Raw genomic sequence first — 24382 nt, forward strand, 5'->3', positions numbered from 1 at the left:
TACAAACATTAAGCATATAAAAATGGATATGTCAAAAGAACAAAGCAAAAGAAAATGTATTGAAAATGATAATTTTATCCAATGGTAAAATAAAACCTCGAAGTGCACTTCAAAACATTTGCAAAATACCTGTATACGCAGCTGCTGCTTAAAGGCCTGTTACACACTTTTACACTTTTGTGGGCGCCTTCACAAAACTAATAGAAATAATACTATGTTCAGATTCCACAAACAACACATATATTACTAAGAATGATTAGAGTGACCACCTCAAATACAAAATTAATGTGAGTTACGTTAAGTTAATGAAACAGCCTCGCAAACGAGCGAGCACGAGAGATAGATTTTGAGAGAGAGAGAGAGAGATCCTATCCCTCACACCAGCGGCTAGGTCTCGGAATCAAATGAAAGAGTTCTCTATCCCCATAAGCGTATATGGCATAGGGGGCGGTTAGCAAGATGAAAACATACTACGTCATCTCTCTATGTTAACCATGAATAACATCATTGTAGGGAAGGTCCTCAAGGACTCAATGCGGCCTGGGAGGTCTTACGCACATGTCTGCGCAGATAAAGAAATCAGCTTAGCTAAGACATTCTCAAAGTGTGAATACAACTCTCTTCAAAGGCTTGCTATATAAGCGCTTACTCTTTCTCTCTGTCTTACGTATGTTTCAAAATGGAAAGTTCTCTACTTAACACATGTTATCTTTAAATTTGGGAATCTGAACACAAAACATACATTTCATAACATGATACACAGATTCTGAGGTGAATTAATCATATTACCACAATTATAATTGCATTACAAAACCTACATTATTAGATTCCTCCCCCGAGAAGATTAGTTATTCCTGGGTTGAATCCAACGATTCACAACGGGATAAATAATCGCCAACTACATTGTTCTTACCAGATATGTGCTCAACCTTCAAATTATACTGTTGCAAGTACAAAGACCACCTGGTCAGTCTTTGATTATGGTTTTTCATCCGCTGTATAAATGACAGGGGATTGTGATCAGACAACACTTAAACTTCTTCATTCCTAGGTCTGTTCACATACACTTCAAACTTTTTCAATGCTGTGATTAAGGCTAGAGTTTCCTTTTTAATAGTTGCATAGTTTTTCTGATGCTTTTTCAGTTTCGAAGACAGGAAACACGCAGGGTGTAGAAGGTTATTTTCATCTTCTTGAAGTAGAACAGCTCCAGTTCCACAATCAGAGGCATCAACTTGTATCACAAATTTCTTATTAAAGTCTGGAGCTTGAAGCACTGGTCTTGAAGTTAAAATGGCTTTTACCCTCTCAAAGGATTCTTGACATTCTGGAGTCCAAACAAACTTAGCTTTGGGACTAGTTAAGTCTGTCAAGGGGGCTACTACGGCTGAGAAATTTGTACAGAAACGACGATAGAATCCAGCCATGCCCAAAAATCTTTGTAGTTGCTTCCTAGTAGTAGGGGGGGTAGCCTTACAGATACCTTCCACATTAGCATTCACCGGAGCGAGGAGGCCTTTTCCAACTTCAAACCCAAGGTACTGAACAGTCGCCTTCCCAAACTCACTCTTCTCTAGGTTGACTGTTAGTCCAGCCTCTAGTAGTTTCTTGAAAACTTTCTTAAGGATCTGCAGATGTTCTTCCCACGTTGTAGAGTAAATGACTATGTCATCAAGGTACACACCTACTCTTTCTATAGATCCTAGCAATTGATCCATCACTCATTGAAATGTGGCTGGTGCATTCATCAGACCAAATGGCAGTATACTGACACAATCCAAAAGGAGTAATAAAAGCTGACAGCAACTTCGCATTTTCATCTAAGGGTATCTGATAATATCCCTTCAATAAATCTATCTTGGAAACAAACTTGGCTTGCCCAATATTATCAAGTAACTGATCTATAAGAGGCAAGGGATAATTGTCAGCCATACTTATGGAATTCAGTTTCCTATAATCAGTACACATCCTAAAGGAGCCATCAGGTTTCTTCACTAACACACATGGAGAACTGAAGTGACTTGAACTGGGTTCTGCTAATCCATGTTGCAGCAAATACTCGACTTCTTTCTTCAGAATATCTCGATGATAATGTGAACATCCCATGCTTTCTTGATAAGCATTCCTAACTTCAAATAACATTAAGGGTAAACCAACATCCCATTCTCTTCCTGACTCAGAACACTACTTTGTCAGCATACTTTTCAATGTCTGGTGGAATCTTTCCAAGGCTTCTTGAGTCTCTGGATGATAAGCAGTTGATAACTGTTGTTTTACCCCTAATAAGTTCATCACATCCTGGAATAACCTGGAAGTAAAGTTCGTTCCTCTATCACTTTGTACAATTTCTGGTATACCAAACTTTGAGAAAAACTCCACTAGTTTCTCAGCAACTATCTTGGCAGATATGTTTCTAACAGGGATCGCCTCAGGATATCTGGTAACAGGACGCATTAATGTCAACAGATATTCATTTCCTTTCTTCGTCTTCGGAAGCAGTCCAACCATATCTATAATCACCTTGTTAAAGGGTTCTCCTCTAACTTCTATAGGTTGTAGGGGGGCTTTCTGAATGGTTTCATTAGGTTTTCCAGCTATCTGGCAGGTATGGCACTCTCGACAGAACCTGCTAACATTTTTATGAAGTCCAGGCCAGAAAAACTATCTCATGATCTTCTCCACAGACTTCCTGATTCCCATATGTCCAGATTCATGAGCCACTGCTACCACTTGCTTTCTCAATGGACATGGAATCAAAATTGATGATATTCGCCCCATTCAGCATTTCCAGGGATATCTGAAGGTTTATACTTCCTCATCAGCAAACCTTCCTTCAGATAATAACAGGTAGGAGTTTGTTGCATCTCTTCCTGATCAACAACTCTGAAGAACAATCAGCTAACGATGCATCCTTCTTCTGCAAGTCCATTAGCTTCTCTCTTGTTACCTGTCCAACTTCAATGGTTGAACTATCAATATCTGCTACCTCAGCTACTGTAGTTTCACTACTATCTTCAGGAACACTGACTACTCTGAGTCTCTTAAGGAACAACAGATTCTTCATTTTCTTGGGAAATCTCTTCTCGGTCAACTCCACAGGAGGCATCACTCCCCTGGAACAATTGTTCTAAGTTCAAAGATCCTTCACTTGATCCATCTTGGGCGTGCAAATCCTCAGTTTCTTCACCAACAGTCGTAATTCTCTTCATACTTCTGGTAGTTACACAACTAGGGAATAGGTGGGGGTTATTCTTCTCCAACTCTACCATAGGACTAATCCTCAACAGTTTGTCTGTCACTACAGGACAAGGAACAAATGGAACACCACCAACTTCATTACCCAACAGAACATGTACACCTTCCACAGCCAGTGAGTCCTTTACAGCAAAATCAACACTCCTGTCACCAATTCACAGGACAGGTGTAAGCCGCATATAGGAGTTACTTCCTCTCCTCCTATACCCTTCAAAATAACTGAATCTCCAGTGAGATTCTTCTCCAACATTGAGTGAGCACCACATAACACCACACTATGGTTGCTCCCTGTATCACATAAAATCTTGACTGGTACCTGCACTCTCTTCTTGAGTTGCCAGTGTACCCTCATAGATATATGGCTTAAAGGCCTCCAAACTGCTCAGCCACTCACTGCTTGAAGTTACATTTCCACTGGTTGCTAAACACTCGGCTTGTTTAGTTTCAGTCCTCCCTGTAGTAGGATTCTTCCCCACATTGTTCTTAACAGTCTGTTTGACCTGGTCACCTCTTACTATTTTACCAACAGGCTTGTACTGCTGATAATTCCAATAACACTCCTGACTGAAGTGTCCTGATCTTCCACACTTAAAGCAGACAACATTAGGCTTTTGCAACTGTCTTGCAAAATTAGATGAGGATTTCACATTAGCTTGCTGAGGAGTATTATTACTTGTAGGTTTCCCATTTATAAACTTGTTCCTGAAACCTGGATGAGACTTAAAACCTGGGCATGGTTGATTCTGGTACTTGACATTATAATTATGCCTGCTACTAATTATATTGTAGTCTTCACTTAGTGTAGCAGCTTTGTCAAGTTTTTTAACCTCTCTCTCTCTCAAATAGGCTCTTATATGCTCAGGAATACCTTTAAAATATTGCTCTAAAACAACTAACTCTTCTAACTCTTCAAAAGTTGTAACTTTAGCTGCCTCCAACCATCTTTTAAAACACCTTCTCACTTTATAAGCATAATCCAAGAAAGTTATTTTTTCATCCTTTCTTAAGTTTCTGAATCTTTCATTGTAGTACTCTGGGGTCAACTGGTATACTTGTAGCACATTATGTTTGAGCACCTTGTAGTCTTTACACTGATCAGCTGTTAATGCTAAATAAGCACTTCTCCCTTTACCAATCAAGACACTTTGTAGCAAAATAGACCATTTATCTTCTGCCCATCCCATACCTGAAGCCACTTTCTCAAAGTGATCAAAGAACTCATCTGTAGCCTCTTCAGTAAACTTAGGGATTAACTTCTGCACTCTTACTACATCAAATGCAGGGTCTTGATTACCATGGTTAGGGTTAGACAGTGTTGCAGATAATGTGGATCTAGCTCTTATCAATTCCATCTCCCTTTCATGTCTTACAATTTCTCTCTCCTCTTTTATCCTTTGCCTTTCATCTTCTGCTGCTCTTTCTTCTTCTCTTTCTCTTCTTTCTTGTTTTTCCCTGTCTATTCTCTCTTTCAGCCTGCATTTTCAGCTTAATCAAACTTTCTTCTGCTTCTATGTGTCTGAGTTCCAATTCTGTGTCACTTTTCTCTTTCTTTTCTACCTGCTTATTTATAAAATCAGCCTGTGCTACATTCAACAACTCTTGAGCCAGTTCTAACTCATCATCATCAGTTCTTCTACCAGAGTCTATCAATGCTTGCATGGCAATGCATTTGATTTCTGCTTTTATCATACTACTAGACACATGACAACCACATGCTACTGCTAGAGCACTCCACTGTGCCTTAGTCAGAGTAGTTCCAGATAACACTTGGATGGAAGCGGCTGCTAAAAATTCCTGAGTATCGAATGGAGCCATTTTTCTCAAATACAATTCTTACAATAAAATCCAAAAACAAATATATAGTCACTCTTTTAACAAAATATATTCCTAACACCACCAGTATAAGCTAGAGTGATAATGTGATTTGTTTTCCTCCCTGGTCTCTGGGGATCATTGATACTTGGTACATAAAGTGCCAAATATCCTGGGTCTCTGGGCACCATTAATATTTGGTGCCGAGATGGTCAAGAGTATCTGGGTTTGGACACCATCAATACTTGGTGCACGAAGTGGCCTAAGATCTGTGTCTGGACACCATTAATATTTGTTAACCCAAATTGCCAAGTATCTGGTTATTTCACTTACCATTTGTACTTGTTAGCACAAGAGACCCTTTTATTCCTGGATCTGGGACACCCTTTGTACTTGGGGCACAGTTTGTTCATGTACCTGGTTATTACTTACCTCACTACAGCCAGAAACCTGACCCTTCATCACAAATACTAAACGACTGAATACTCTAAAGGTAATAGTGATCCCTTATAGAACTGAACAGTCAAGAAAACAATCAGTCTAAGTTCATTAAAATAGATGTGAGGTAATCTTAATTAAAGGGCATCACTCCTTCTACATTCTAAAATTTAAGTATTTCCCTGATTCTGATTTATTTGTGGGAAACGGCACAATTATCACTCTATATTTCTACCTAGACAAAAAAAATAGAATATAATACTGGTGATATAATAAAATGCTCATATAAATTTTAAATAAAAATTTTTATTTCTAAATTCAAAATTTATAAGTGAAATTCACAATCTCAGGGAAATTGTTGTTACTTGAAAACAAAAGTTTAATTAATTCTTGAATTAATTATTAAGCAAAATTAAATCAAAGTTTATCAAGAAAATTAATTAAATTAAATCATAGAGCAATAATTGAATTTGAAATTAAATTTAATTAAATACAAATTAATTTGCAAGTGTTAGATTCGAACAATTACATAGTAGAATATTATTCAAACTAATTAAACAAAATAAAGACAATGCAAAAACATAACGCATAATATGAAAGCAATTAAAGCATTTACAGTACAAACATTAAGCATATAAAAATGGATATGTCAAAAGAACAAAGCAAAAGAAAATGTATTGAAAATGATAATTTTATCCAATGGTAAAATAAAACCTCGAAGTGCACTTCAAAACATTTGCAAAATACCTGTATACGCAGCTGCTGCTTAAAGGCCTGTTACACACTTTTACACTTTTGTGGGCGCCTTCACAAAACTAATAGAAATAATACTATGTTCAGATTCCACAAACAACACATATATTACTAAGAATGATTAGAGTGACCACCTCAAATACAAAATTAATGTGAGTTACGTTAAGTTAATGAAACAGCCTCGCAAACGAGCGAGCACGAGAGATAGATTTTGAGAGAGAGAGAGAGAGATCCTATCCCTCACACCAGCGGCTAGGTCTTGGAATCGAATGAAAGAGTTCTCTATCCCCATAAGCGTATATGGCATAGGGGGCGGTTAGCAAGATGAAAACATACTACGTCATCTCTCTATGTTAACCATGAATAACATCATTGTAGGGAAGGTCCTCAAGGACTCAATGCGGCCTGGGAGGTCTTACGCACGTGTTTGCGCAGATAAAGAAATCAGCTTAGCTAAGACATTCTCAAAGTGTGAATACAACTCTCTTCAAAGGCTTGCTATATAAGCGCTTACTCTTTCTCTCTGTCTTATGTATGTTTCAAAATGGAAAGTTCTCTACTTAACACATGTTATCTTTAAATTTGGGAATCTGAACACAAAAACATACATTTCATAACATGATACACAGATTCTGAGGTGAATTAATCATATTACCACAATTATAATTGCATTACAAAACTTACATTATAAGAATATATATACTTATTTTCTGCTAATGCTCGTGTGTCATCTTTTATTTTAAGGCAACTCTTTTCCAATACGTTGCAGATAATATCATCCACACTGAAGTTTTGAAGGAAGAGGTGGAAACAATTATTATTATATATATATTTTAGTTTGTTCCAATTACTTTTATTCTAATATCTGTTTCATTCATTAACTCATATCTATCATCAAGTGAGATCTCTAGAGAGTACTTAGTATATTCGATTTTCTGACTGCAGTGAGCAAAGCAGTGTTTATTTTCCATTAAAGGCTGATGTAAGTTTCAAATCCCTAGCTGACCTCGGCTGATCAAAACTTCCTCAGTATTATAACGAATTTGCATAGAAACGAAATGCCATCTTATTTAGAACTGCTCATTGATGCGCCACTTAAGGACAGGAGTTTCCATAACATAACCTCAAAGATAATTACGGATACGTTCTTGAATTTAATGAAAAATTGATACCAGACTATTGTTGAATGGGAAACATTATTTTCATGGTATCTCCGCTTTGCAGGCAAAGCAAGGGGGAAAGGCACTGGGGCCTGGAAGAAGCCTTTTAAGGAAAAGCACGTCAGATCATTCCCCTGCCAAGGTAAGTAGTATTTTACTGTTGCGTTACTTATATCATCCTGTACCTGTCCACTGTACAAGTAGAGGATATACTGAGAAATAAAGGTCTTTAATATCCAGAAACCAAGACTGTCCGTGTAAGATAAATGCTGTGGAAAGTCTGCAAAAGGGATTCATTCACGAATCACCAGTTATATATGAAAGTAGCAGTGACTTCTTTTTTTTTTTTTTTTTTTTTTTTTTTTTTTTTGAAGAGCCAACCTATGCAAAGGGAAATTGCTTTATATTGAAAATATATACATATAGGTAGATACAAATAAATATACATAAATAAAATACATAGATTTCTTGGCTTTCTTAATAGTACACGTTCTTTGTAACTTCACTTGCACTTTTCATCAGGGTCTTTCTTTTCTCTTACTTTTGCAGATGATTAGGCTGACGCTAACTGTTGTCCTTGTCTACTCACTTTGCTGGCTGCCATTCAACATGCTCATTGTAAGTTATTTTTACTTAATAACAGGTGCATTATTCACGATATTTCCATGCATCAGTTCATGTCTGCAACGAAAGTAACTTAAGACCTAGGATCTTTTGTTTGGTACGGTGATACTGTTTTAACCTCGCTTGATAACGATGGTCTTTTTCTCCGTAACTGAAGAAACACGAGTTGTATGTTTACATTGCTGGGAGAATTCACTTTATAGTGTATAATACTGAGTATGAAATACGATAAGTTTTTGTTGACTGTACATATTGGCCTGTTTGAATGAAAGCTAAGCTAATCGTGACAAATGCAAGATAATGTAAACTAACTTACGACAAATGAGTTTGCCATAGGCTACAGTAGAAGACAAACTAATGTTGCCTATCACCAGGCAAGAAGTTGATAACATACTTACGCTTCTCTTAAAAGTCTTTGCTCACTCTTTTCCATAAATATCCTGCTCATCTTGGAGAGGAAACTATATCCTAGTGACTGGGCAAAATCCATGAACTGAAGACACAAATCTCATTACCATCCCGAGTGTTAGGCAAAATGCCCTCCCACTCAGTTGTGGTCAAGCGTCAATCATCCTTGTGACAAACAAAAACAGTATAGTATAAAAGCTCGGTTTTACTTATTTGCATTGTGGTTTAAAATGGAGCGAGAAATGTCTGCAGCTGAACATACAAAAATACAAAAATGCCCTCAAGAACAAAAGGATGTAACCACAAGTAGATGTCTTTTCCTTAAAAGAGTTTTAAGTGGGGATAAACTTTTTAGTTGATATTCCAGTTAACTTCCAAGAGGATGTTCAATGCCAAATACAGTTGGTTTTTACGTTAAAAAATTACTTCATGTGTTCATTTACTTAATTTCCCTCCTCCATTGCCATTCACAAGTTCTCTTGTAATAAAACAGATTCCTGCATAACATTAACATAGCATTGCATTACCTCCCATGTATTTCCAACATTTGCATTGACGACTGTGTTGACGCTCATATGAACACGAGTATTTATTGATGCTCTCGAATTACTACTATACATCTTTAGAATTTGCCCTGCTCTTGAATTTTGATCCGTTTGCCTTGTAAGTTTTGCTTTATTCTCTTCTCCAAAAACGTGGATTGATTCTGTCTAGTCTCTGTTAGATTATTGTAATATGGGTGATGCTTAGAGACTAAGTCAGTCAAAATGCGCTTGAAACTCTCTGCCCATGTGCGTATAATCTTTTCATGGCTTTATCAATACAAGCCTAAGCATTTATTGACATGCCTAGGGTGAGGTGGGGGGAATAGGCCTACCGACCTATTCTTAGAAAAAATTGCATAAAACTACCATTTTGTACCTGAGAGAGCGTACGCTGAGCTCAAAACAAACTACACAGCATGGCCCACCTTTGGTATACTCATAAATCCTCAACTCAGAAAATAAGTGTTATATTTTGCACTTTAAAAACTTTTGCGACTTCTGTCGGTGGTCTCCTAACGTGGGGAAACACCGACCGGGGGTGGGGGAACCCCCGAAACCCAAATTTCCTGTTTTTAGCATAACGATATTGATGATCAGGCTTCCAAGAAGGCAGTGGGCTAGATCAGAAAGACTTAATGACATTAGACATGAATAGGTAAAGTTGAACCCACCCAATAAAAATTTCCTGATTTTAGCATAATGACACTGATATTGCATCATAATTCACTAAATATCACCTTCAACTTTACACAACAAAACACTTCCATTTTTTTATGTATTTCAAAAATATTCAAAATTTCAAAAATATATCATTTTCAAAATTTCACACATTTCGCTCGATAATGTGTCGATATGGCTAAATATCGTAATGAAGCTTAACAAGAAACAATCATGCCACATTCACGGACGTGAGACACTATATGAGAATCGTGAAACGTTACAATAGAAAAAAAAAAATTATTTTACCTGATAAACGCGGACGTAGTGATGGCGTAAACCTGTTCACTGAGATGGTTGCTGTGTTGGTGGTGAGTTTCGACGCGAAATTTAAAATTATTTTCGTACTAGAGCATTCAGTTCTTTCCCCTCGGTCGGTATTCACCCAATCACCTATGCCGTAAATAATCATGTTAATTTTCTTTACAAATTATTTATCTACACAAGAAAAGCTGAAACACGAAATATTTTGGATAAAACTAAATACTTATACGCACCCCTCTGGTTAGATAACTACAAGTTAATGTGCGAAATGGGCCCTTGGAGATAAACATAAAAACAAAAAGAAAAGGCGATGAACAAAAAAGAAAATAAAAACGGCGACGGTAGTAGTTTTCAATTTTACCGTAGTTTTGAACATAGAGGCTGCTATGTCTTTTTTCTTTCTTTCTTTCTTTTCGAAAAAAAGCAATATGAAGTCGCCTTCATGTATCGAATTAAATAGTTTATTAAAGAAAGAGACAGTACGTTTTCTATAACTTTGAAAATGGTAGGCTATACACTCTATTAAATCTACCATGCCTATGCCAACGTGCTAGTTTTAAAAGTGTCTGAAGTAACAATTACATGACAAAGTTTAGTTGAGCCTGCTGTTCTTATAGTATTTCATATGTGATAGATATAATAAAATTAAATACTTTAGTTGTTTAGTGCTATTTGGGAAAAACAATTAAAACATTTGTTGCATCTATAGAGAAGAAATTGAGGTTTACTACATAGTAGGACTCAGAACTACTTAGGCAATCATACTTTTATGAGTAAAAACTTACGCAAGTTGGAAATTAATGTTAAAGTGGAAATCAGAGGTTCTTAATCAGCCTCTATCCTTGATATATCTTATTATTATTATAATGTATGGTGTGAAGACCAGTTCCATTATCTTCGGTGTCCTGTTAACATCGGACAATTCATTACCCCTGATTCTTATGTCTAATAATATTCCTAATATATTTCATGTCCAGCGAGCGTCCTTTTATCCCTGGTTCATGCTATCTTTTTGCCGAGTGTGCAGGTAATTAGATCTATCATACACTTGACACGAAAATATATCTTTTTTTTTAAATCTAATTAGTCAAAACTGTTAACGCACCCTTCAGCCAGTCTAATAGTGTATGTTTAGCATGTTGCCAGGAAATATATTGCCTCACCTTGCAAAGATTAGACATTTTTCCAGCGTACCTTAGACTTCAGTATATGAGGAATAATGTTTTTGTTATCTTTTACAGGAATAGTTGCATTAATAAAATCAGTTCTTTATAAAACTGAAACGTCTTTAACTCAATTTTTAGGCGTCAGCCTATGTGCTAAATTTGTTTAGCACATTTTTTTTTATTCGTATTTTTTTTCTGTGCATAAAATACAGCTGAACTAAATGTCAAGTAAAACGACGTTGCTGCCAGAAATTCATTACGAACAAAAAGACATCTCTATTATGGAATTCTTACACTGAAATACATTTCATACTTCATATTTTTTCATGTTTCTCAACACCAAAAAGCAACCGGCAGGTCTCTTCAGGATAAGATAATTGTGGATTCTTCCTTTTCTCTTCACTAGCAAAGAAAGAAAGAAAATAGTTGTAATTCTCCGTGTGGTATCTGTTTAACATATATACTGCTGCTGCTGAGATTCACGTCATGACAACCATTATTACCTTTTTCCCTTTTTCACAGGTGATAACAGACTTCCATGAAGAGTTAATATTCTGGCCACATATACATCACGTGTGGTTTGTGTTCCATTGGCTTGCAATGTCTCATGCGTGTTATAATCCTTTGATATTATGCTGGATGAATGCCAAGTTCAGGGAGGGCTACTTAACCTTCCTATATCATGTGCTGCCGTGTTGTAAACCAAAGATTTCCAAGTACCTTCGTGGGATGACAGAATCCTCAATGCTTCAGAGATCTCACACCTACAGTTCACGCTTCAGCTCCACACGCATGTCAAGGAACACCAGGTTAGTTAAGTATTTAACCTACGGGGAAGAGACAAAGGTGATCTAGAGTTAAGGGAAATCACTAATTAACTGACCATATATGAATTATCGGAATTTGCTATGTTAAGGAAACAAGGGAACATGGCAGAAATATATGAGCTTATATGTGCTGAAAATAATTACATAGAATTCCCAGAGTAATTAAAAGATTTCCATTTACGATTTTATCAGGAAGATTTTGTTAGAATTAGAAATGATATTGCTCAGCTGGTAACAAGAACTAACAATATATAATATATATGATTTAGTATTTACGGTAATCTACGGTCAAGGAACAGTTATGTAGAGGTTCTTTTATTATGAAACTGTTTGATAAAATCTCTCTCGATTTGTCAAAAGACAATTTGTGTTGACTTGTAAGTAATCTGATTGGGAGATAAAATGAGTACCTAGCTCCCAAAACTGCAGTGACGTCACCGTTCACCTGCGATAATCGTTTACAATTATTTCTTTCATTTTAAGAGAATTTTATGTTCTGAAATCGTGTACTACTATTAATAGTTATTAATAGTCGTAATCATTCTCATTCCCTCTCGTTTGGAAAAGAGAATATATGAACAGTTTTGCAGAAAACCTGGCCCTAAAATTTGACGTCATCCATTTTGCATTTAGTTGCTCAGTAGTTCCCTTAAAAGAGAGGTTCATTCTGATAACAGATACCATTTGCGTTGGTTGTCATTCTGGCCCCCGCCTCTCTCTCTCTCTCTCTCTCTCTCTGCCTCGCTCTTCTCCAATCTCTCTCTCTCTCTCTCTCTCTCTCTCTCTCTCTTTCTCTTTCTCTTTCTCTTTCTCTCTCTCTCGTAAGTAGCCATCTTGCTTGGTGAGACGTACCCGCGTGAAGTCAGATTAATCAACAGATATCACAAGTTTAACATACGACTAGAATTTGAGAAATATCTAGAAGTGTTCGTGAACTATCGGTGATAAGATTAGTGTGAAAATAGTAGGATAAAGCGTCTTCTAAGTTAGTTTATCAAGTGTAATACTATAAATCAGAACAAGATGGCAGTAAGTTCCAACTGCGGGAAGAGGTGGCGTAATTTGGCGTGTTTAGCAGATTCGCAATACGATGAGGTAGCAGGAAGGGAACTGGCATTTCTCATCTATGAAATCAGCAACAGTCCTAACCAAAAAGATACAAAAGCATTCATAGATATATTAGAAGGATATAATCCTTCAAACTGGAACAAATCTAATGAAAACATCTTGAAAATAATTGAAGAAGTTCCAAATAAAATCCAAGTGGTCAAGAGACTCATAAAGAAAATATACATAAACCAACATATTCCGACAAAGAAAATGAATTAGGTGAATCTTGTGAATATCCTAATTGATGCATTAGGAAAAAGAATGCCAAAAGCATGCAAGCGTGTAAGTAAGGTTTGGTATAGCATAGTCAATCCACAAAACCTAATCAGAAAATGTGCTGCATGCAACATTCCGACCCATCCACAGTGTGCTGAGGTAATACAAGATTTGAGAAAAGATACAAGAATTTTTTTGTTCAACATGTCTATCATGGATAGACAATGTTATTAAATCAAGATTGAATGTACAAATAGTTGAGGATGAAGAAGAAGAGGAAGAGGAAGAAGAAGAAGAAAAAAGAAGAAGAGGAAAACGGAAGAGAAGTAAACAAAAATGAAATGACAGAAAAAAATAAGGAAAACAAAGAACAAGATAAAAGTATGGATGCAGAGATACTCATTGATACTACATATGAGGCAATAAAGCAGCATACCTACGAAGAAATAAATTACGATATGACAACAGAAAAGCAAATCCCGAAGAGGCTCTACCCAGATCTATACAATGACGGGAAAGAGGAAAAAATAGACAAGAAAGACAAAATCTGCAACCTTTTGAAAAGAGGGAATTGCAGATTTGGAGAAAGATGTTACTACAAACATCCTAAGATATGTCAAAACTATGAAATATATGGTAAATGTGCATACTTAGATGGATATGGGGATGATTGCAGAGATCTGCATCCAAAAATATGTAAAAACCTAAAAGAAGGAAAAGGATGTAAGTTCGACAAAAAATGCAAATATATGCACCCTGTAGCCATGAATCATAATCAAATAAATAACCAACCAAGTAATAAAATCCAAAATAAGAAAGAAACAAATAAAGAGAGAAATCAAGAATATCAGGTAAAAGAGAAAAGCAAACCACAATGAGATATGCAGAGGTGTCAGCAAAAAATTTCAAAGCATCAGCTCCGAAATTCTACTCAAGAGATAATAACTGTATTTATTATGCAAGAGGATATTGCAGAAACGGAGAAAATTGCAGATTCAGACACAAAATTAATAATTATGATGAAGGAAGATCAAATATTATGGAAAAGTTGGATTTTTTAATGTCAGAATTTCTGGAAATGAAAAAAAGAACAACATACCAGAACAGGAAAGAGACATGGGAAAATCCTTATTACTACCAGTATTAAATGAAGGAGAAAACACGCAAACCATCATAGTGATGAATGCGCAGGGTTTAGTTACGAGTAACTCAAAAAGAAAAATAGAGTACTTAGAAGAACTAACCAAAATGAAAAAAAGAAAATAGATATAATGAATATAAGTGAAACCTGGTATTCCCAAGAGACTGGGAATGATGATCAAATAAAAGGGTTCCAAACTTATAGATCAGATAGAAAAAATAGGAATCAAGGGGGAACCGCAATATATGGGAAAGACAAAAAACAAGGAAAAATATATGAGAAATATAGTAACTCAGAATGTGAACTAATAGCGGTAGAATTTGAATCTGAAAAATTGATGAACATAGTAATATATAGACCTCCCAATACTAAAGAGTTTGACTTAATAATTGAAAAATTGGATGATATATGTAGAAATCACAAGGACTGGACTATTCTCCTATCTGGTGACTTCAACTTTCCTTTCGTAGAATGGAAAGAACGAATAGGAGATTGTGGTTGTACTTATACATATAAAAAAGAGAGTAATAGTAGTGCAGAAGATAAGAGGCAATTTGAAAAGCTATTAGATATGCTACTAGAATACAACATTCAACAAATAAATCACCTGCCAACAAGAATAGAAAATACTTTAGACCTAGTATTTGTGAACGAGATGAATTATGTTAAAGAAATAATAGTTTATAATGCGAATATTTCAGACCATAATGTCATAGAATTAACAGTTCATTCGCCAAAGCAAGTGAAAATAGAGATAAGCAAGAAATGAAAAAGTGGGAAGGATATGGAAAATACAACTTCTACAGTAAAAAATATAAAATGGTCAGAAATTAATGAAGAATTAAACAAAGATTGGGATAACATTTTCGTAAGTGATGACATAAGGGTAAATACGGAGATATTATATAAAATATTGGAGAAAATAGTGGAAAAATATATACCGAAGAAGAAAAGTAAACATCATTCATGCATACCAAGAGACAGAAGGATCTTGTTCCAGAAAATCAGAAAGTGGAAAAAAGGTCTTGCAAAAGAAAAAAATGCATGGAAAGTTATAGAACTAAAAAGTAAGATAGAAAATGCAGAACAAAAGATTATACAATCAAAAGAAAATGAAAAACGGGACTTGGAAGAAAAAACCCTATTAAATATCAAGCAAAACCCCAAACTATTATACTCGTATGCGAAGAAGATGAATAAAAGAAGAATAGAAATAGGCCCTCTGAGAATTGAAGGGAGATTAACGAATGAAAAAAAGGAAATTTGCAACATACTGGCAGAACGATATAAGAGAGAATTCACCCCTAGAATAGATAATGAAGATAATGATATAGAAGTAAGGGATGAAAATAGTGAATATTTAGCTGACATAGATATTAATGAAGCTGATATTGTGCAGGCTATTAATGAAATTAAAAATGGAGCTGCTGCAGGGCCTGATGGAATTCCTGCTATTTTGTTAAAGAAAGTAGTTCATTCTATCGCAAAGCCACTTGCAATATTATTAAGACAAAGTGTAGATACAGGCAAGATTTATGATGAGCACAAATTAGCATATATTACCCCTACTTTCAAAAGTGGATCAAGACTAGAGGCAAGTAATTATAGGCCTGTGAGTCTAACATCACATATTATGAAAGTGTATGAAAGGGTAATGAAGAAAAATATTATGAAACATTTAATAAAAAAATAATTTGTTTAATAAAGGACAACATGGTTTCGTACCCGGAAAAAGTACACAAACCCAACTGTTAGTCCACCGTGAGAACATATTCAAAAATATGAAAAGCGGAAATGAAACAGATGTGGTTTATTTAGACTTTGCAAAAGCTTTTGATAAAGTAGACCATAATATATTAGCGAAGAAAATTAGAAAACACAATATCGTGGATAAAGTAGGAAGATGGTTAAAAGAATTTTTACACAACAGAAAACAGATAGTTATTGCAAACGACGAGAAAAATCGGATGAAAGCAAGGTAATATCCGGTGTGCCGCAAGGTACGGTGTTAGCTGCAATACTGTTTGTTATTATGATTGAAGACATAGACAATAATGTGAAGGATTCGGTAGTGAGTAGTTTCGCAGATGACACAAGAATAAGTAGAGAAATTACTTGTGATGAAGATAGGAACGCTCTACAAAGAGACCTTAACAAAGTATATGATTGGGCAGAGGTAAATAGGATGGTATTTAACTCTGATAAATTTGAATCAATAAATATGGAGACAGAGAAAGAAAGCTATATGCATATAAGGGACCTAATAATGAGACCATCACAAATAAGGAAGCAGTTAAAGACCTTGGTGTGATGATGAATAGGAACATGTTATGCAATGATCAAATAGCAACTCTGTTGGCAAAATGTAAAGCAAAAATGGGAATGTTGTTACGGCACTTCAAAACAAGAAAAGCTGAACACATGATTATGCTTTATAAAACATATGTTCGTAGTCCACTTGAATATTGCAATATGATATGGTACCCACACTATCAAAAGGATATTGCACAAATAGAGAGTGTACAAAGGTCCTTTACAGCTAGAATAGAAGAAGTTAAGGACCTAGACTACTGGGAAAGACTACAATTCTTAAATTATATAGTCTAGAAAGGAGAAGAGAACGCTACATGATAATTCAGGCATGGAAACAGATAGAAGGAATAGCAGAAAATATCATGGAACTAAAAATATCAGAAAGAGCAAGCAGAGGTAGATTAATAGTGCCCAAAACTATACCAGGAAAAATAAGGAAAGCACACAGGACATTAATCCACTACGCACCAGCATCGATAATGCAGCGTCTATTCAATGCGTTGCCAGCTCATCTGAGGAATATATCAGGAGTGAGCGTAGATGTGTTTAAGAATAAGCTCGACAAATATCTAAACTGCATCCCAGACCATCCAAGATTGGAAGATGCAAAATATACCGGAAGATGTACTAGCAACTCTCTGGTAGACATTAGAGGTGCCTCACACTGAGGGACCTGGGGCAACCCGAACAAGATGTAAGGTCTGTAAGGTAAGGTCGCTCTCTCTCTCTCTCTCTCTCTCTCTCTCTCTCTCTCTCTCTCTCTCTCTCTCTCGACCAAGGGAAATTTTGATTTTTACATTAACCTAAAGATTTTGTACTTACATGGTCACTCAACTTTTAGATTTATTTAATTCCTTAATAGCATAGTGGTTATTTATGGAATCTGAAAAAACAGTGTAAATGTGTTTTTGTGACGGCGCCTGTGAAAGAGTATAGTGAATTTGGAAGCTGCAGCAAAAAGGAAAAACTGGTACCAGGTAATGTGTTATTAAAAGTTTCAAGTGTACTTAAAACAATAGTTCGTGTGTTTAGGGAATTAATGATTTCATTTTTCACATTTAAATTTTTTGGTGTTCTGTATTGAATTATTTTGAAGTGTATATATATAAATATATATATATATATATATATATATATATATATATATATATATATATATATATATATATTATAGTCCAGTCCCGAATTATGTGAGATCGAAATGTGCGATTCCCCTTTTATGCGGTCGATAGTTCTCAAAAATAGATTTTCTGTGTCTGCGAAGCCGTTCAAAGTCTGAGTCACGCGCCGCAAAACGTATCAAAATAATATATTATCTTTTCAAGTATTTTAGGTTGGGGGGGGGGGAGTTCTCTGGTATCTGGGAGAAGGGTTGGGGGGAATGCTTGGAGGAAAAAACAATTATATGATTTCCTTCTCAGCCATTAAGCTAAGACGGAAGGCTCTGCCTCACGCATTTGTGTAGGAATGATCAGTATCACCATCGTCATACGTATTATTCAGATCTGCAAAGTGTATTCTGAATGATCGGTATCATCATCATCACCATAGGTATTATTCAGATCTGCGAGTGCATTCTGAAGGCGTCTGCTTAGCCATTAGCTAAGACGGAAGGCTCCACCTCATGCATTTGTGACTTCATAGCGCAGTGTATATGAATATTGGTATCATCATCATCATCGCCATTAGTATTATTCAGCTCTGCGAAGCGTATTCTGATCATCCACATCATGTATGCATCTGTTCAGAAGTCGAAGAGGAAGACCTATTTTCTCGAAACTAAAAAGCTTGCCCTTAAGTTAAAGACGAAGGAAGGAGCAACTTCCATTTTGGCAGCAGTCGACAACTTGAAATACGTCATTGCTGAACATGAAGTAAGATATTTTTTTTTTTTTTTTTTTGTCTATGTTAACTTGTTTTGACTAACTTTTGGCATTTGATCATTTATTTTTTCCTATTGTTGAAATAGGTTTTGATGAAAATGATTAGTAAAAGTGATTAACAGAGAAGCAGATATGTTAGAGAGAGAGAGAGAGAGAGAGAGAGAGAGAGAGAGAGAGAGAGAGAGAGAGAATCGTTCAATCTAAACTTTTCAAGAAACTGTCATTTCATGTTGAATTTTAAATTTTTATAATTTCTTTTTCAGAAATTGTAATTTCATATCAAATTTTTAATTTTAATCAGTTCATTTTTATTGTAGAAAAAAAATTTAGATGAAAACGATTACATAGTGAACGTGCCAGACAAAGAAACTGAGACAGGCGCTTGTAACCAAGTTTGTTAGGCCTAACGGGAGTGAAGACACGCATGATCTGCCAGTCCCCGAAACCTCAAATGGTTCACAAAACCTTCCTTCAGCAGAAGAACTCTTCATGGAGAATGAGATGGAGAAGTTTGAAGGTTTTTTGGCAGAGGATAGGTAGAGGAAATTCCATCCTAAAGGTTTTTTGAAGGAAATGACTGTATGTACAGTACACTTACACCCAATGGTGGCAGTGTTTATGTGTGGGAGTTTTCACCATCCTGTGTGCAATTTTAAACTTTCAAGTTATTAAAACCTTTTTAATGTTTTATTTATCCATAAAAACAATTTCATATTAGAAAAAATTACAGTGACGTATATAGAAAGTATTGAAAATGGGTAGTATAAAAAGTTTAACTGGGTAAGTTGCCATTTCCCTTGGCCCTAATGGAATTATTCTCATAAGGTATATGTATGGAAATCTGTGATTTTCCAGTTCTGCGAGGCTGTGGATCGACCAAATTCTTGCATAATTGGGGACCGTGCTCTCTCTCTCTCTCTCTCTCTCTCTCTCTCTATATATCTCTATATATATATATATATATATATATATATATATATATATATAATCAATAGAGGGATCCACAGTAATATCCTTGTTTATCTAGATATAATATGTTTATACAAAGCTTAAAGCTTTCGTCCATCCTCCTGTGGACTTGATCACATTTTGCTTAGTGATCAAGTCCACAGGAGGATGGACGAAAGCTTTAAGCTTTGTATAAACATATTATATCTAGATAAAACAAGGATATTACTGTGGATCCCTCTATTGATTTCTTAGAAGCACGATACAGTGTTTTTTTATATTGCATATATATATATGTGTGTGTGTGTGTGTGTGTGTGTGTGTGTGTGTGTGTGTGTAAATGTTCGTTTGTTCAAAATCTTAAATCTCCAAAAATTTCTTCACTTATAATCGCTCTTATATCGCTTTCGCTTTCTACGCTTATACTTATCGAATATCGCTTTGAAATTTTCGAATACACGCGTGTTTTTATAATGGGGTTTCATCCTTACTCCCCCCCCCCCCCCCCCAGTTCCAAAGAGGGTCGGGGTGAGAGGGGATTCCCTGAAACGGAGCTGGTTGTGCCCGTAGGCTTAGTTACTTTACGAATTTATGATACATAATTTCTGTATACAAATGACTTATCATTTTGAAAAGAATATTATAGGGTAAGCATCAATGACATCAAAGAGGGTGCAGTTTGAGAAGGGGGATGACAGAGAGAGAATGAGAAGGAGAGGAAGTGAGAGAGAGTAGATGAGGTTTTAAGGAGAAGAAATAGGAAAAAAGACAGGGAGAAGAGAGAAGAGAGAGAGAGAGTTGGTATAAGTGAGAAGAAAGAGGGAAAGAGACAGTGATTGTTGGAGAGAGAATAAGAGAAAGGAGCGAGAGGGGGAGGACCTTACCTTACAGACCTTACAGCTCGTTCGGGTTGCCCCAGGTCCCTCAGTGTGAGGCACCTCTAATGTCTACCAGAGAATTGCTAATGCATCTTCCGGTATATTTTGCATCTTCCAATCTTGAATGTTCTGGGATGCAGCTTAGATATTTGTCGAGCTTATTCTTAAACACATCTATGCTCACTCCTGATATGTTCCTCAGATGAGCTGGTAATGCGTTGAATAGATGCTGGGTTACCGATGCTGGTGCGTAGTGGATTAATGTCCTGTGCGCTTTCCTTTGCTTTCCTGGTATAGTTTTGGGCACTATCAATCTACCTCTGGTTGCTCTTTCTGATATTTTTAGCTCCATGATGTTTTCAGTAATTACCATGCCTGTATTGTCATGTAGCGTTCTCTTCTCCTTTCGAGACTATATAATTTTGAAATTTGTAGTCTTTCCCAGTAGTCAAGGTCCTTAACTTCTATTCTAGCTGTAAAGGACCTTTGTACACTCTCTATTTATGCAATATCCTTTTGGTAGTGTGGGTACCATACCATATTGCAATATTCAAGTGGACTATGTACATACGTTTTATGAAGCATGATCATGTGTTTGGCTTTTCCTGTTTTGAAATGCCGGAACAACATTCCCATTTTTACTTTACATTTTGCCAATAGTATTGATATTTGATCATTGCATAACAGATTCCTGGTCAACATTACACCAAAGTCTTTAACTGCTTCCTTATTTGTGATTGTCTCATTATTAGGTTCTCTATATGCATATAGCATTCCTTCTTTATCACCATAATTTATTGATTCAAATTTATCAGAGCTAAATACCATCCTATTTACTTCTGTCCATTCATATATTTTGTTTAGGTCTCTTTGTAGCGAGTTCCTATCTTAATCACAAATAATTTCTCTACTTATTCTTGTGTCATCGGCGAAATTTCTCACTACCGAATCCTTAACATTACTGTCTATGTCTACAATCATAATAACACTCTCTATTTATGCAATATCCTTTTGGTAGTGTGGGTACCATACCATATTGCAATATTCAAGTGGACTATGTACATACGTTTTATGAAGCATGATCATGTGTTTGGCTTTTCCTGTTTTGAAATGCCGGAACAACATTCCCATTTTTACTTTACATTTTGCCAATAGTATTGATATTTGATCATTGCATAACAGATTCCTGGTCAACATTACACCAAAGTCTTTAACTGCTTCCTTATTTGTGATTGTCTCATTATTAGGTTCTCTATATGCATATAGCATTCCTTCTTTATCACCATAATTTATTGATTCAAATTTATCAGAGCTAAATACCATCCTATTTACTTCTGTCCATTCATATATTTTGTTTAGGTCTCTTTGTAGCGAGTTTCCTATCGTAATCACAAATAATTTCTCTACTTATTCTTGTGTCATCGGCGAAATTTCTCACTACCGAATCCTTAACATTACTGTCTATGTCTACAATCATAATAACAAACAGCAATGCAGCTAACACCGTACCTTGTGGCACACCGGTATTACCATAGCTTCATCCGATTTCTCATCGTTTGCAATCACTATCTGTTTTGCAAAAATTCTTTTATCCATCTTCCTACTTTGTCCACAATATTATGTTTTCTAATTTTCTTCGCTAATATATTATGGTCTACCTTGTCAAAGGCTTTTGCAAAGTCTAGGTAAACCATATCTGTATCTTGTTTGTTTATCATGTTCATTATATTTTCTCATGGTGGACTAACAGTTTGGTTTGTGTGCTTTTTCCGGGTACAAAACCAGGTTGTCCTATATTAAACAAATTATTTTTAATTAAGTGTTTCATTATATTTTTCTTCATTACCCTTTCATGCACTTTCATATGTGATGTTAGACTCAGAGGCCTATAATTACTTGCCTCTAGTCTTGATCCACTTTTGAAAATATGGGTAATATATGATAATTTATGTTCATCATAAATCTTGCCTGTATCTACACTTTGTCTTCATAATATTGTGAGCAGCAATGCGATAGAATGAACTACTTTCTTTAACAAAATAATCCATTTTCAATTTCATTAATAGCCTGCACAATATCGGCTTCATTAATACCATGTCCATAAATATTCACTATTTTCATCTTTTATTTTTGTATCATTATCTTCATTATCAATTCTAGGTATAAATTCTCTCTTATATATTTCTGCTGATATGTTACATATTTTCTTTTTTTTATTCGTTAATCGCCCTTCATTAATTTTCTCAGGGGGTGTTAGGTAGAAAAATGATGGGAAAAGTGAATGAGAGACAGAGAGACAGAGAAGAGCAGTTGTTTGAGAGAGAGAGAGAGAGAGAGAGAGAGAGAGAGGGGGGGAGGGAGAGAGAGAGAGTTGGTATTAGTGAGGAGAAAGAGGGAAAGAGAGAGTAAGAGAGAGGAGCTTTCTCTTTCTTTCTTTTCCATTTAACCAGACTGAGCCACAGCAACACGTGGTCGGGTACAGCTAGTATATATATATATATATATCTATATATATATATATATATATATATATAATAATATATATATATATATATCTATATATATATTTATAAAATATATCTTATAAAATAAATAAAAAAATTAAATAAAATAAATAAATTATTTATTACAAATTTTTATTTATTTCTCTTAAATAAAATAAAATAATAACAAAAATATAAACAAAAATAATAAAAAAAAAAAAAAAAAAAAGTATAAATAAAAAAAATATAGAGATAAATAAAAAATAAAAAGAACAAACATAGCAAACTAAATAAATAAACTAAATAAAAATAAATAAATAAATAATAACAAAAATAAAAAGAAATAAATAAAACGGCAGCATTTTCGGAAAATTTATGAGCATTTATTTATTTTTATTTATCTTTCTTATTTTTATTAATTTAAATAAAAATAAAAGCAATAAATAAATAAATAAAAAATAAATAACTGAAAATATATTGATTTATTTTTATTTATTTTGTTTTTATTTTATTTATTTATTATTTTATTTATTTATTTTTAATTTTATTTTTTATTTATTTATTTATTTTTATTTATTTATCTTTATTCATTTATTTTTATTTATTTATTTTTATTATTTATTTAGTTTTTTTATTTATATTTTGATTATTTGTTTTTATTATTTATTTTTTTTATTATTTTTTTTTTATTTGTTATTTTTATTTTTATTTTTTAGATTTATTATTTATTTTTATTTATTATTTATTTTTATTTATTTTATGTATTTATTTAATTAGTTTATTTCTTTGTAAAAACTTTTTTCTGGAAATCTAATAAAAATGATAAATAAATAAAACTTAAATAATAAAAATAAATAAATAAATAGACAAATATTTTTATTTTTATTTATTTAGTATTTTTATTTTTTATTTATTTATTTTTATTTATTTATTATAAATAAAAATAAATAAAAAATAAATAAATTTATTTATTTCTTTATTTTTTTATTTTTAGCTATTCGGAACTTTGGTAAACAAAAACATATAAATAAATAAATAAATAAAAATAAATAAATTTTTATTTATTTATTTTTATTTAATTATTATTTATTTGTATTTATTTCATGTATTTTTTTTCTTTTCTTTTTATGACTAAATAATATTTATAAAAAAACGACATCTATTTATTTTTATTTTTATTTGGTTTTTATTTATTTTTGGATGAGAGAGGAGAGAGAGAGAGAGAGAGAGAGAGAGAGAGAGAGAGAGAGAGAGAGAGAGAGATAGTATATACTAAATAAAAAATAAATTAAAAAATTAAAAACCTATAAATAAAACAAAAATACATAGAGAGAGAGAGAGAGAGAGAGAGACAGAGAGACAGCGAGAGAGAGAGAGAGAGAGAGAAAATAAAATAAATAAGAAAAAAATAAAAATAAATAAAAATAAAATTAAATTAAAA

At 34.3% G+C, this 24382-nt stretch overlaps 1 protein-coding gene across 4 annotated transcripts in view; it reads left to right on the forward strand.

The window, feature by feature from the left end:
- LOC135212723 (RYamide receptor-like) overlaps positions 1-24382 on the forward strand; it is an 82497-nt gene that overhangs the window by 49384 nt on the left and 8731 nt on the right. For all 4 annotated transcript variants that reach the window (XM_064246421.1, XM_064246420.1, XM_064246422.1 and 1 more), the window contains 3 exons: positions 7483-7560; positions 7968-8036; positions 11665-11951. In XM_064246421.1, the coding sequence (XP_064102491.1) occupies positions 7483-7560; positions 7968-8036; positions 11665-11951 (434 nt within the window). The remainder of the gene's footprint in view (positions 1-7482; positions 7561-7967; positions 8037-11664; positions 11952-24382) is intronic.

The sequence above is a fragment of the Macrobrachium nipponense genome, chromosome 41 (genome assembly GCF_015104395.2).
Source record: "Macrobrachium nipponense isolate FS-2020 chromosome 41, ASM1510439v2, whole genome shotgun sequence".
NCBI lineage: Eukaryota > Metazoa > Arthropoda > Malacostraca > Decapoda > Palaemonidae > Macrobrachium > Macrobrachium nipponense.